General features: G+C 45.3%; 1 protein-coding gene across 2 annotated transcripts in view; it reads right to left on the bottom strand.

Annotated features, from left to right (window-relative positions):
* The window catches only part of LOC129857340 (cyclin-dependent kinase 14), a 227,456-nt gene that overhangs the window by 69,938 nt on the left and 142,111 nt on the right, over positions 1–15,407 (bottom strand). For both annotated transcript variants that reach the window (XM_055925489.1, XM_055925490.1), the window contains 2 exons: positions 12,257–12,396; positions 2,400–2,547 (listed from right to left, as the gene is read on the bottom strand). In XM_055925489.1, coding sequence (XP_055781464.1) covers positions 2,429–2,547; positions 12,257–12,396 — 259 coding nt within the window. In that variant the 3' untranslated portion in view covers positions 2,400–2,428. The remainder of the gene's footprint in view (positions 1–2,399; positions 2,548–12,256; positions 12,397–15,407) is intronic.

The following is a 15,407-nucleotide window of genomic DNA, read 5'->3' as shown; positions in this document are numbered from 1 at the left end:
TGACGGATGGCTCTAGCGGCTCCTGACTGACGGATGGCTCTAGCGGCTCCTGACTGACGAACGGCTCTAATGGCTTGGGACAGACGGGTGGCTCTGAAGGCTCGGGGCAGACGGATGGCTCAGATGGCGCTGGGCAGACGGATGGCTCAGATGGCGCTGGGCAGACGGATGGCTCAGATAGCGCTGGGCAGACAGTTGGCTCAGATAGCGCTGGGCAGACAGTTGGCTCAGATGGCGCTGGGCAGACGGATGGCTCAGATGGCGCTGGGCAGACGAGCAGTGCAGGCAGCTCAGACGGCGCTGGGCAGACGAGAAGAGCAGGCGGCATTGGGCAGACTCTGACCTGCTGAGGCGCACAGTAGGCCTGGTGCGTGGTGCCGGAACTGGTGGTACCGGACTGGAGACACGCACCTCAAGGCTAGTGCGGGGAGCAGGAACAGAGCACACTGGACTCTCAAAGCGCACTATAGGCCTGGTGCGTGGTGTAGGCACTGGTGGTACTGGGCTGGGGCGGGAAGGTGGCGCCGGATATACCGGACCGTGCAGGCGTACTGGCTCCCTTGAGCACCGAGCCTGCCCAACCTTACCTGGTTGAATGCTCCCCGTAGCCCGTCCAGTGCGGGGAGGTGGAATAACCCGCACTGGGCTGTGTTGGCGAACCGGGGACACCATACGTAAGGCTGGTGCCATGTACACCGGCCCGAGGAGACGTACTGGAGGCCAGATATGTTGAGCCGGCTTCATGGCACTTGGCTCAATGCTCAATCTAGCCCGCCCAGTGCGGGGAGGTGGAATAACCCGCACCGGGCTATGCACACGTACAGGAGACACCGTGCGCTCTTCCGCATAACACGGTGTCTGCCCGTACTCCCGTTCTCCACGGTAAGCATGGGAAGTGGGCGCAGGTTTCATACCTACCTTCGCCACACTACCCTTTAGCCCCCCAATACATTTTGGGGGTTTCTTCACGGGCTTCCAGCCACGCTTCCGTGCTGCCTCCTCATACCACCGCTCCTGGGCTTTAGCTGCCTCCATCTCTTCCCGAGAGCGGCGATATTCTCCAATGTGAGCCCAGTGTCCTTTACCCTCCAGAATTTCCTCCCATGTCCAGGATTCCTGTGTAGTGGGCCGCTGCTGCTCATACTCACGCTGCTTGGTCCGAGTTTGGCGGGTGGTTCTGTAATGGCAGTCTAGCTCTTCCTCCTCCTCGGACGAGGAGAGGAGAGAAGGATCGGAGGACCAATGGGCAGCGTGGTAATTTTCCATGAATTTAATTAACACAAAGACAAGATACTGACAAACTAATACAAAACAACAAACGACCGTGAAGCTACAAACGAAAGTGCAATACACAAGCTACTAACGTTAGACATAGACACTATACAAAATAACAAACAAACTAACCGTCACAGTCCTGTGTGGCACAAACACTGACACAGGAAACAACCACCCACAATCCCCAACACAAAACAAGCCACCTATATATGATTCTCAGTCAGGGACAACGATTGACAGCTGTCTCTGATTGAGAACCATATTAGGCTGAACACAGAAACAGACGAACTAGACACACAACATAGAATTCCCACCCAGCTCACGTCCTGACCAACACTAAACAAGCAAAACACATAAGAACTCTGGTCAGGACGTTACAGGTAGCATATGGAGCTTTGGTGACAAAACGGATGGCACTGTGATAGACTGCATCGAATTTGCTGAGTAGTGTTGAGGCTATTTTATAAATGACATTGCCAAAGTCAAGGATCGGTAGGATAGTCAGTTTTACAAGGGTATGTTTGGCAGCATGAGTGAAGGAGGCTTTGTTGCGAGATAGGAAGCCGACTCTAGATTTCATTTTGGATTGGAGATTTTTTTTATTTATTTTTTTATTTTACTTTTATTTAACCAGGTAGGCTAGTTGAGAACAAGTTCTCATTTGTAACTGCGACCTGGCCAAGATAAAGCATAGCAATTCGACACATACAACAACACAGAGTTACACATGGAATAAACAAAACATACAGTCAATAGTACAGTAGAAAAATAAGTCTATATACAATGTGAGCAAATGAGGTGAGATAAGGGAGGTAAAGGCAGAGAGATGCTTAATGTGAATCTGGAAGGAGAGTTTACAGTCTAGCCAGACACTTAGGTATTTATAGTTGTCCACATATTCTAAGTCAGAACCGTCCAGAGTAGTGATGCTTGTCGGGTGGGCGGGTGTGGGCAGCGATCGGTTGAAGAGCATGTATTTCATTCTATTAGCATTTAATGTATGTGTGTGTGTGTATGTGTATGTGTATGTGTATGTGTGTGTGTGTGTGTGTGTGTGTGTGTGTGTGTGTGTGTGTGTGTGTGTGTGTGTGTGTGTGTGTGTGTGTGTGTGTGTGTGTACATACCTGGCTAGCTGAGGGGCAATCTGCCCCGGTCAGTGTTTGCTGCTGGACGGTCCTTTAGCATGGCTGGAGCTGGTCCTGGTACACACCTGTATACTGTCACCTGACTCCACCTGCAGCTTGACATTTGGTACTGTGAAGATAGTAGCCACTGGGGTAGGAGAGAGAGAGAGAGAGAGAAAGGTGAGTGAGAGAAAGAGAGAGAGAGACAAAAGAGAGTGAGGGAGAAAGAGTGAGAGAATGTGATTTATCAGTCATTAAAGCCAACCTCATAGTTTCCTCTTAGAGTCAAAGGATTACAGATTGAGTCAAAATACTCTGAAATGAAGAGAGTTTATCTCTTTAAGGCTTTTTCGAGAGTTGGAGGACGCACTATAACTGAGTTATAAAAACCCCACTCTCTCTCACATCCTTTATTTCCTTTCCGTGAGGAGATATCCGAGTCCGTAATACAGCGAGATAACCGAGTGCGTAATACTGCGAGATATCAGAGTCCGTAATGCAGCGAGATATCAGAGTCCGTAATACAGCGAGATATCAGAGTCCGTAATACAGCGAGATAACCGAGTGCGTAATACTGCGAGATATCAGAGTCCGTAATGCAGCGAGATATCAGAGTCCGTAATACAGCGAGATATCAGAGTCCGTAATACAGCGAGATAACCGAGTGCGTAATACTGCGAGATATCAGAGTCCGTAATGCAGCGAGATATCAGAGTCCGTAATACAGCGAGATATCAGAGTCCGTAATACAGCGAGATAACCGAGTGCGTAATACTGCGAGATATCAGAGTCCGTAATGCAGCGATATATCAGAGTCCGTAATACAGCGAGATATCAGAGTCCGTAATACAGCGAGATATCAGAGTCTGTAATACTGTGAGATATCAGAGTCCGTAATGCAGCAAGATATCCGAGTCCGTAATATAGCGAGATATCAGAGTCCGTAATACTGTGAGATATCAGAGTCAGTAATACTGCGAGATATCAGAGTCAGTAATACTGCGAGATATCAGAGTCCGTAATACAGTGAGATATCAGAGTCAGTAATACTGTGAGATATCAGAGTCAGTAATACTGCGAGATATCAGAGTCCGTAATACAGTGAGATATCAGAGTCAGTAATACTGTGAGATATCAGAGTCCGTAATACTGCGAAATATCAGAGTCCGTAATACAGTGAGATATCAGAGTCAGTAATACTGTGAGATATCAGAGTCAGTAATACTGCGAGATATCAGAGTCCGTAATACAGTGAGATATCAGAGTCAGTAATACTGTGAGATATCAGAGTCAGTAATACTGCGAGATATCAGAGTCCGTAATACAGTGAGATATCAGAGTCCGTAATACAGCGAGATATCAGAGTCAGTAATACTGTGAGATATCAGAGTCAGTAATACTGCGAGATATCAGAGTCAGTAATACTGTGAGATATCAGAGTCAGTAATACTGCGAGATATCAGAGTCCGTAATACAGTGAGATATCAGAGTCAGTAATACTGCGAGATATCAGAGTCCGTAATACAGCGAGATATCAGAGTCAGTAATACTGCGAGATATCAGAGTCCGTAATACTGCGAGATATCAGAGTCCGTAATACAGTGAGATATCAGAGTCAGTAATACTGCGAGATATCAGAGTTCGTAATACTGCGAGATATCAGAGTCCGTAATGCAGTGAGATATCAGAGTCCGTAATACAGCTAGATATCAGAGTCCGTAATACAGCGAGATATCAGAGTCCGTAATACAGCGAGATATCAGAGTCTGTAATACTGTGAGATATCAGTCTGTAATACTGCGAGATATCAGAGTCCGTAATACAGCGAGATATCAGAGTCTGTAATACTGTGAGATATCAGTCTGCAATACTGAGAGATATCAGAGTCCGTAATACAGCGAGTTTTCAGAGTTCGTAATACAGCGTGATATTAGAGTCCGTAATACTGAGAGATATCAGAGTCAGTAATACTGTGAGATATCAGTCTGTAATACTGAGAGATATCAGAGTCTGTAATACTGTGAGATATCAGAGTCTGTAATACTGTGAGATATCAGAGTCTGTAATACTGTGAGATATCAGTCTGTAATACTGTGAGATATCAGAGTCTGTAATACTGTGAGATATCAGAGTCAGTAATACTGCGAGATATCCGAGTCTGTAATACAGCGAGATATCCGACTCTGTAATACTGTGAGATATCAGATTCAGTAATACTGCGAGATATCCGAGTCTGTAATACAGCGAGATATCCGAGTCTGTAATACTGTGAGATATCAGATTCAGTAATACTGCGAGATATCAGAGTCTGTAATACTGCGAGATATCAGAGTCTGTAATACTGCGAGATATCCGAGTCCGTAATACAGCTAGATATCCGAGTCTGTAATACTGCGAGATATCAGATTCAGTAATACTGCGAGATATCAGAATCTGTAATACTGCGAGATATCAGATTCAGTAATACTGCGAGATATCAGAGTCTGTAATACAGCGAGATATCCGAGTCTGTAATACTGTGAGATATCAGAGTCAGTAATACAGTGAGATATCAGAGTGTGTAATACAGTGAGATATCAGAGTCAGTAATACTGCGAGATATCAGAGTCTGTAATACAGCTAGATATCCGAGTCCGTAATACAGTGAGATATCAGAATCTGTAATACTGCGAGATATCAGATTCAGTAATACTGCGAGATATCAGAGTCTGTAATACAGCGAGATATCCGAGTCTGTAATACTGTGAGATATCAGAGTGTGTAATACAGTGAGATATCAGAGTCAGTAATACAGTGAGATATCAGAGTCAGTAATACTGCGAGATATCAGAGTCCGTAATACTGCGAGATATCAGAGTCAGTAATACTGCGAGATATCCGAGTCCGTAATACAGCTAGATATCAGATTCAGTAATACTGCGAGATATCAGAGTCCATAATACTGCGAGGTATCAGAGTCAGTAATACTGCGAGATATCCGAGTCCGTAATACAGCTAGATATCCGAGTCCGTAATACAGCTAGATATCAGAGTCCGTAATACAGCGAAGGTCGAGTCAAGGACAATATTAGTGTACAGTACTTCTGTCTCAGATTCCCACAGTGTTTCTGTTAAATGTCACAATCCAATCCCCCCCCCCCCCCCCCCCCACACCCCCCACGGGACTGGGAAGTCTATTATGCCTCTTGTAATTCTTCCATTGTTCATAATAAATCTGTCTAGCTATTGTCTCTATAATTCCCAACACATTAGACAACGGAGTGCATTTGTGGCTGAATAAACCATGTTCTCCTTCAGTCCCTAGCCAGATAACACTAATAAAGATTCAGCTTTAATGTTGAACACGCTGTGTGTGTGTATAAATGTGTTGTGTGTGTGTGTATACATATGTGTTGTGTGTGTGTGTTTGTGTGTGCTATGTTTCTTTCTTCATTATCTGTGGTGTTGTAATGAATGTAAAGCTCATGTTAGTTAGTGTTAGAGTTCTGACAGTCAGATTTAACTCCCAGTGGTATCATGGGCTGGGCCATTTCCCATCAGTCTCTATTCTCCTGCTGCCTGTCTACCTGCTGCACAAAACAACATCACCATGTTTCGCTAGCAGGCTAACACCCAGGATAACAATGATCCCTTCATTTTACTTCTCTTATTCCTTCTCTTCAGAGTCATTTCTCCTCCGCTTCCCCTCCTCCACCACCATTTGTTATTCTCTCCCTCCCTCCTTTCATTCCTCCCTCCCTCCCTGCTGCTACAGTGTTGATCCACCAAGGACCTCATTTATACAGTATAACAGTTTTAATTTGACTATATTCTTCCTCAATCAAAAGCCTGCCTCTTTGTGTTAGTGTGTTTGTTTATGTGTGTGTGTGTGTGTGCGTGTGTGAGAGAGAGAGCGTGCAATCATGCCTGCATGTGTGTGTGTGCATATGCATGTGTGTGTGTGTGTGTAACAGCACAAAGAGAGCCACCATCTCTCCCAGCCCGGTGACCGCCGCAGAGCTCCTGCTTCTCCTAACAGAACAACTTACTGTGGCCTGCTGATAACAGGATTAATAGAGATCAATCAATCCTCATCTGGGGAATTTAAAATGAGAATGATTCTCATATTAAAATGACCAGCCTGTGGGTGGGTTGTCTCTGGCAGGCGGTCCCAATGCAGCTCCTATGAAGCTATCTGAACAGGCTTTGGGCTTTGACACTGGTGATGAGAGGGGTGAACAGATAGGATTGGCTCTGTATGTATCTGTGTTTCTAGTCTAATAATATGGGTAGTGTGTCATCTCTGAATGACACAGTTCAATGTCCTGTTCTGATTCTATGGCAACTGAACTGTCATGTAGGATGCCAGGTTGGGTATTGTCATAAGAAAATTATACATTTTTATAAATTATTTTGGCTACCATGGCTAGAAGAAATCTCAGTGACTTTGAAAGAGGGGTCTCAAAGGAGCATAGGGGTTTAAAGGGTGTGTGTGTGTGTGTGTGCGTGTCTCAGTCACTAGATCGCAACACAATTGAACACTTCTGGGAGATTCTGGAGCAGCGCCTGCAACAGCATTTTCATCACCATCAACAAAACACCAAATTATGGAATTTCTGGTGGAAGAATGATGTCGCATCCCTCCAATAGAGTTCCAGACACTTGTAGAATCTGTGTCAAGGTGCATTGAAGCTGTTCTGGTAGCTTGTGGTGGTCCAACGCCCAACTATGTTGGTGTTTCCTTTATTTTGGTAGTTGCCTATATACATACCTGTTGTATGTGATGACTGCCTCCTTGAGGTCTTGTTTCATATCTTGAAAAATTAAAGGAGAGCCGCACACTCTAGGAGCTCAGATGCAATAACTTACTGTAGTACATAGTGCCTACTGTAGGCCTACAAACATTTACAAAAGCAAAATCACAATAATGGCTTCAGATCAAAGTCTACGTTGAGCCCGAGGGGAGCAAGGGTCTTTAAATGAAAGATCCAGGCAGCCTCTCGTTTTAACAATAAATTGTCGAGATCACCCCCTCTCCTAGGGAGGGTGACATGTTCGATGCCGATATAACGTAGGGACGAAATCGAGTGGTTCACTTCCAAAAAGTGGACTGCAACTGGGTACGCAAGTTCTAAGATAAATAACACCTTTGATTGGGATCTGTTTCCCTGTTTGGGGGTGTTTGAAGGATCTACATTTGTAAGTGACATTGCATTATGCACAGCCGTTACACTTGTAGTTTCCATCCAGTAGGTGCGCAAATAGACATTGTGCAGGGATATTTTGTGGTGGTAAATCAGAGTTTACCAATTGATCTCTGAGATTTCTGCCCCACAAGAACACGACCAAGAGAGGGTCCGAAAACACATTACCGATACTGTCATCAGATCTTAGAATGTGCCAATGTTTGTGAATGATTCCCTTAATTTGTTCAGAGCACTTTGAATAGCGGGTAGTTGCAAGAATGCTTATTTTTGTGAGACAGCCCTTGAAAAAGATCCTGTCTCGGTTTGTTTTGAATTTTCTCAATGACAGTATTAATCTGACCATTTTGTACCCCCTCTCCTTGAATTTTCTTTGCGTCTCAGCCATATTTCTGTCTAAATCTGATAGTTTTTTATGCAAATTTTGCAAATTCCTACAGAATTGTAGGGCAAACTGTTTTTCAAGGGAAATAGGTGACAACTATCACCCCTCAACAAACTGTTACGATCAGTAGGTTTCCTGTAAAGATCAGTGTATAGAACATTATCCTCACACAAGATCAGAAGATCAAGGAAAATGATTTGACATCTGTCCGATTACATAGTAAATCTCAGATGCTCAGAACAAGAGTTAAGAAAAGCATGGAATGCTTGGAGCTGTTTTGCATCACCCCTCCATAGAACAAAAATATAACCAATATACCGTTTCCAAATAATAATGTTAGGCAAGAAAACATTTTTGAGAGGAATGAAAATGTAACCGACATACAAATGTTTGTCCATGTAACCCACATACAAAGTTAGGAGCCATGGAGGATTCCATAGCGGTACCCTTTGTCTGAATAAAGAAATCATTTAGAAACATGAAGTACTTGTGTGTGAGTACTATTTTAGCCAATGTTATAAGGCATGCACTGGAAGGTAGTTAATTGGGGTCACGTTGCAGAAGAAAATGTTCCATAGCTTCAATACCGCCCTCGTATGGAATATTTGTGTATAACGACTCAACATCAAAAGTAACTAACAAAGTATTATCAGGGAGAGGATCAAGAGATTCAATAATAGAGATCATACTGCCGGTGTCCTTTACAAAGGAGGGGAGCTGTTCTGAGATCATACTGCCGGTGTCCTTTACAAAGGAGGGGAGCTGTTCTGAGATCATACTGCCGGTGTCCTTTACAAAGGAGGGGAGCTGTTCTGAGATCATACTGCCGGTGTCCTTTACAAAGGAGGGGAGCTGTTCTGAGATCATACTGCTGGTGTTCTTTACAAAGGAGGGGAGCTGTTCTGAGATCATACTGCCGGTGTGCTTTACAAAGGAGGGGAGCTGTTCTGAGATCATACTGCTGGTGTCCTTTACAAAGGAGGGGAGCTGTTCTGAGATCATACTGCCGGTGTCCTTTACAAAGGAGGGGAGCTGTTCTGAGATCATACTGCTGGTGTTCTTTACAAAGGAGGGGAGCTGTTCTGAGATCATACTGCCGGTGTCCTTTACAAAGGAGGGGAGCTGTTCTGAGATCATACTGCCGGTGTCCTTTACAAAGGAGGGGAGCTGTTCTGAGATCATACTGCCGGTGTCCTTTACAAAGGAGGGAAGCTGTTCTGAGATCATACTGCCGGTGTTCTTTACAAAGGAGGGGAGCTGTTCTGAGATCATACTGCCGGTGTCCTTTACAAAGGAGGGGAGCTGTTCTGAGATCATACTGCTGGTGTCCTTTACAAAGGAGGGGAGCTGTTCTGAGATCATACTGCTGGTGTTCTTTACAAAGGAGGGGAGCTGTTCTGAGATCATACTGCTGGTGTTCTTTACAAAGGAGGGGAGCTGTTCTGAGATCATACTGCTGGTGTTCTTTACAAAGGAGGGGAGCTGTTCTGAGATCATACTGCTGGTGTCCTTTACAAAGGAGGGGAGCTGTTCTGAGAGTGATCTAATAAAAAAGTCAACAAAAGTAGAGAGAGGGGCCGTTACAGCATCAATGCCCGCTACAATAGGGGCTGTTACTGCATCAATGCCCGCTACAATAGGGGCTGTTACTGCATCAATGCCCGCTACAATAGGGGCTGTTACTGCATCAATGCCCGCTACAATAGGGGCTGTTACTGCATCAATGCCCGCTACAATAGGGGCTGTTAGTGCATCAATGCCCGCTACAATAGGGGCTGTTACTGCATCAATGCCCGCTACAATAGGGGCTGTTACTGCATCAATGCCCGCTACAATAGGGGCGGTTACTGCATCAATGCCCGCTACAATAGTGGCTGTTACTGCATCAATGCCCGCTACAATAGGGGCTGTTAGTGCATCAATGCCCGCTACAATAGGGCGCCCTGGAGGTTTTGGAACAGTCTTGTGTAATTTCGGCAAAGTATAGAAAGTAGCAATTTTATGGTGTTGAATAGCCAAAAAGTCATGTTCTTTTTTGGTTATCTGACCAGAACTTACATACCCATCTAGGACAGTAAAGATCGTGTTCTGAAATTGGGCAGTGGGGTCACTTCTGAGTTTCTTGTAAAAGGTGTTGTCAAACAGCTGTCTATGACACTCATTTACATAAACAGCCCTATCCATGAGTACAACCAGCCCACCCTTATCAGCAGGGCGGGTAAGGACTGACGTATTAGATTGTAAATCAAGCAAAGCTTGTTTTTCATCCTTACGTAAATTATGGAAAGATATGTACTCCTGTTTGTTCTCAAGGAGATGAACAACATCTTCTTCAACGAGTCTGCAATACGTCACAATAGTGTGATTGCGATTGGATGGAGGTACAAAATAACTCGTACATCAAAAAGGAGTCGGAGAATGGGCGGCCTACATGTTCAGTAGAAATATTACGATTAGGGAAGCTAAAGTATTCCCTTAAACGGATGTTTCTAAAAATTTTAAACATGTCTACCTTAACATCGAAATCGTTGCACTGAGTTGTAGGCACAAAATATAACCCTTTATTAAGCAAGGAGACATGGGCAGGGCTCAATATCTTGCTTGATAAATTGAAGACACCTAGTCCCGTGGGTTCTGGGACCGCGTGGGTTGGGTGCGGTATCTCGTTGGTGCGCGTGTCCGCGGCCACCTCTACGCTTCTGTCGCCACAGTCTCTCGTTGGATAAAAAACTGCCACTGGAAGCGGATGAGGCGCTGGTTGTAGAGCGTTGGTCAGACGAGGTGGATAGAAGTAAGCGGCATCCCTCCTGCGTCTGTCATGGAGAGGAGGGGCAGGACCTCTTGTCAGGGTTTCTCCAGAAGGGTTAGAATTTCTTGATTTTAAGTTCCTTTATATCTGTAGACAACTTGTCCTGGAGCGCTTGGTTAGTTTTCATCAGTTCATTGAATATGCCATCATCATTAACAGCTCCTTGTAGAGCTGTGCGTTTCTCTTCAATCGGGCTATCCATTTGAATAAAATCATTGTTCAATTGGTCAACAATTAATGTCATTAAATCAATAGAGCTTTTGTTCAGGATGGCACACCAGCGCTCACAGAAATCATCTGTGCGCTGTCCCAATCATGGTTCTTTTTGCCACCTGAGTCCCCGTGGAATAACGCCTTGACGCACATAATCACTAAGTGTGACTATGTGTAGATGCATTCTCGTCTGGCGATTAGATAAGTTTAACAGCTCTTTCGAGAGGTCAGAATTACCCCCGGCATGTCAAAAAGGGACTCTGATACAATTATCTTATCACGTTCTTTTTGGCTATATTCAAAGTAATCTTGTTTGGGTCTTTGACCAGTGTCAGGAAAATAATTATCATCCGGCATCGTTTAAGAGCATTTTGTCAGTAGGGTGCAGGTTACTGGGTAACAGATTCATATAGAGGTGAAAGAAACGCACACCTATTTAGGCGAGGTGCTGGCAAGTGGAGTAGAACACTTAAACAATGTAAGGAGAGCCGCACACTCTAGGAGCTCAGACGCAATAATTGAATAACCTAATAACGTTTTGACAGACAAGCTGTCTTCATCGGGGTATAATGACAAACACCAATGACTAGTTTATATAGTGTCAAAGGACACACACACAGATGTCTGTAATCATGGCCGGGTGTGGCCTGATATCATTGCTTAATTCTCAGATATAAAAATAGCATGCCAAAAACATGAAAGGATAGCATATGATCATAGATATCGTGGCTGAAGCTACTGACACAAACATAATGAAGCACGTGGCTGACCAGATCAACATAATTCATATTAATACAATACTTTCATAAACAACTTTATGTTGCAAAGCATTGAGCAGAGTAGTATGTATTCTCACTCCCCTTATTCTCATAGACTCTTAATGTAAGAGAGACGATGATGCTCCACCAGAACTCATCTGTTTTTACTTAACAAGTGAGTAAGATGGAAAAGACATCCAAATGCAGATCTTGAGGTGGACAACTGAGGTCCATCTGGGCTTTTAACAGAGGATCTCTCTGCATGAACAACAACAACCACTAGTTGCACTACTTTATGGAGAGATTGCGGGGGATGGGGGGGGGGGGGGGTAGAGGGGAAGAGAGGGTGAGAGATATGGAGAAATACATAGAAAGAGGGGGAAGACCATTGCATTGGAGTGATGTAGGGATACAGATACTCCTCTAGACAGAGAGAGAACAGAGCAAGAGAGAGAAATCAAGGTAAATAAAGAGAGAGAGATCCAGTATCTTAGTAAAGGTATACATACTGTCTGAGATCTCCCAGAGCCGTGGAGGAAGGTGGCTGAAGTACTCGTGCTGGAGAGCTGCCTGAGCAGACAGACGGTTCTTTGGGAAGCACTGGAGGAACCTAGAGGCTAACTCCTCAGCATGGTCCACATAGCCCAACCTACAGGGAAGACAGACAGACAGTTAGCATGGTTCACTAGCTACGTAACAGAAACAGGGCAGAAGGTAGCCTAGTGGTTAGAGTGCTGGGCCAGTAACTGAAAGATTGCTAGTTCAAATCCCCTAGCTGACAAGGTGAAAAATCTGTTGATGTGCCCTTGAGCAAAGCACTGAAATGTAATTGCTCTGGTGTCTCAGGGGGAATTTCCAATTCACACATACAGTATGTATAATGCACACTTGTAAATATAAGCACCCATTACATTCGTCTTCATATTGGAAAGACAACAGACTGTTAGCATGGTCTACACAACCTCCTCTCCCTGGCAGGCCCGTGACACAGGCTGATCCAGTCACCATGAAAAATGAAAGACTTCATCAGAGAGGGTGAATACAGAGGCAGCCTCTCAATTCCCTGTAGGCTTTCATTGAACTGCCCCACGCTCCTGTGCATGTGCGTGCGACGCGTGTGTGTTTGTACGGGGAGGCTCTGAACTCTTGAACCCGCCTCCCATCCAGCACCGAAGGGGAAACAGAAAAAATAACAAAGTACAACCAAGTCAGTCAGTAATTAGGCCTGCAGTCCATTAAATAAACATGATGTTATTCCTCCCTCTGCCGGAGCTACCGAGCTCTGTGTGTGTGTGTGCATGTACAGTATGTGTGTGTATGTGAAAGCGAGAGAGACCTCTGAGTTCTCATCACAGACCCACCTAATGCCAGGAACTCTGAAGCCCACTCCCACTGTTCCTCCTCCTGTCTCTCCTCCTCTGAGGGAATAGAGCAGATCTACACTAGTGAACTCAATAGACCCCCTCTGGAGAGAGGAACACAGCTAGCTAACTCCAGCAGGGCCTTCTTCTCCCTTCATTTTCACCGCAGATGTTGGATGTTGAACTCAATGTAAAAATGGGTATGTTCCCATTTTAAACGAAACATAACTTTTGAGGCTTAAGGGTGGACGTGAAAATACTGCCCCTATCCCAAACAGGTTAAGGGTGGGGTAATGCAGGAATGATTACTACAGTATCAGAAAGTGTGGTGTACGTTTACAAGTCAGGTTTTAGCATGACAGAAAAAGGTAAAAAATCCCATTAGTCATTGCTAATATGACCTGATAAAAGGTGTTACAGTCTGAGCAACAACAGAGCCAGAAACAAAGGAACAAACAGGTATAACTGACTGAGTGAAATTCACCTCGATATAAAAGCCTTAGAAAACAAAGGACTTATGTTGCTGATATAGGTGTGCATTCCTGCCTGCTAATGCTGTCAGCTAGCCTGAGCGGGAAGATTCACTCGGCTAGCTAGCTAGGTCAGATGCTACGAGTAAACAAGCACACATCTGTGATCGATATCTCCTCTGACAATCAAACATCCCGGGTCGACGGGACGTTCACAGTGGAAAGAAGCATTCCATCTTCAGAGCAAGACGCCATTTCATGTCGTCATGTTTTTCCATGAGGAAACCACAGCCGGGACCTGGGAGGGCAGAAAGCATGAGTACATGTGTGTGTGTGTGTGTCTGTGAGAGTGTATTTATGTGTGTGTGTGTGTGTGTGTGTGTGTGTGTGTGTGTGTGTGTGTGTGTGTGTGTGTGTGTGTGTGTGTGTGACTACAGGCAGTAACACCTGCTTCCCCCACCACTATGCCATGGTTATAACTAAGGCAAGGCACGGCAGCACTGCAGGACCTTTCAACGGCACCCAACACGGCTAGCAACCAAACACTATTTTGGAACAAGTCTTTGTGGCTGTGTCAAAACATATGTCCCTGCAAGACCCGACAGCAGTCCAGGAGAGCTGCTTGCCTTTCAGCATGTGTGAGTCATTGTGGATGAGGGTACTATTGCACAAAGAGATATGTGAGAGCAGAACGGCTCTACACACTGACAAGCTCTGTCTGGCATGCAACCCCACCGTCAGCCGAGCTACTTTCAAAGACTCTGCTGGCTAATAAAGTGCTGAACACAGGGCTATATGGGTTATACAAGCTGTACTGAACATACAGTCAATGTAAACAGAGGGGTAGTCTTACCATTCCAAAAACACACAAGCACTTCCGAAACCGTTAAACTGAGGAATGCCAGCATGCCGTGTGCTCTGACCCTTACATGTTATTCGCATGCGATGCCTGTGAATGTCTGATCTGATCCAACAAACCATAGAAGGAGAAAACTACCCCAGCTATCCATGTCAGAGTAGTAGTGAGGTGGGTACGGGGCAGAGGGAGAGGGAGAAGGGGAGAGATAGGAGGAGGGAGAGAGAGAGGAAGAGGGAGAGCTCTCAGTGCAAGGAGAAGAAAGAGAGAGAGGAATCGGGAGGAGAGGGAGAGGAATTGGGAGGGGGAGAGAGAAAGAGGAAATGGGAGGGGGAGAGAGAGAGGAATTGGAAGAGGGAGCGAGAGAGAGAGAGGAATTGAGAGGGGGAGAGAGATAGGAATTGGAAGAGCGAGGGAGAGAGAGAGAGGAATTGGGAGGGGAGAGAAAGTGGAATTGGAAGAGGGAGGGAGAGAGAGATAGAGGAATTGGGAGGGGAGAGAGAGAGGAATTGAGAGGGGGAGAGAGAGAGAGGAATTGGGAGGGGGAGAGAGATGCATGTGTTCATATCAACTTCATCAGGACCTGGCACAGTATAAAAGGAGGGGGAAGAAGCAGCCGTCATTAACATTCCTCCCAGTTTCTTTCTTCACATATTTATTTCCTCATAGACTGGCTGGGGTCCAAGGGGAAGAAGGGAGAATGAGGCAGGGGCTAGAGTGGCTAGGCAGAGGGGGTGGAGTGTAGTGGAGCAGGGCCGGGGGGACATGCAGATAGACACGGAGAGGAGCCAGGGACAGACAGACAGACTGTGTGAACTAGAGCGTTCAGCATGCCCATCCTGAGGGGTCAGACATAGAGGGCATGGGAAACAGCAGTCATTCCTCTAAGGTCAGTCTGTCTGTCAATCAGTCTGTTTCCCAGGTCAGTCTGTCTGTCAGTCAGTCTGTTACTGAGGCTCCACTGCTCTGGCTA

This window comes from Salvelinus fontinalis, chromosome 6 (genome assembly GCF_029448725.1).
Source record: "Salvelinus fontinalis isolate EN_2023a chromosome 6, ASM2944872v1, whole genome shotgun sequence".
NCBI lineage: Eukaryota > Metazoa > Chordata > Actinopteri > Salmoniformes > Salmonidae > Salvelinus > Salvelinus fontinalis.
This window is presented reverse-complemented; position numbering and strand designations above follow the sequence as displayed.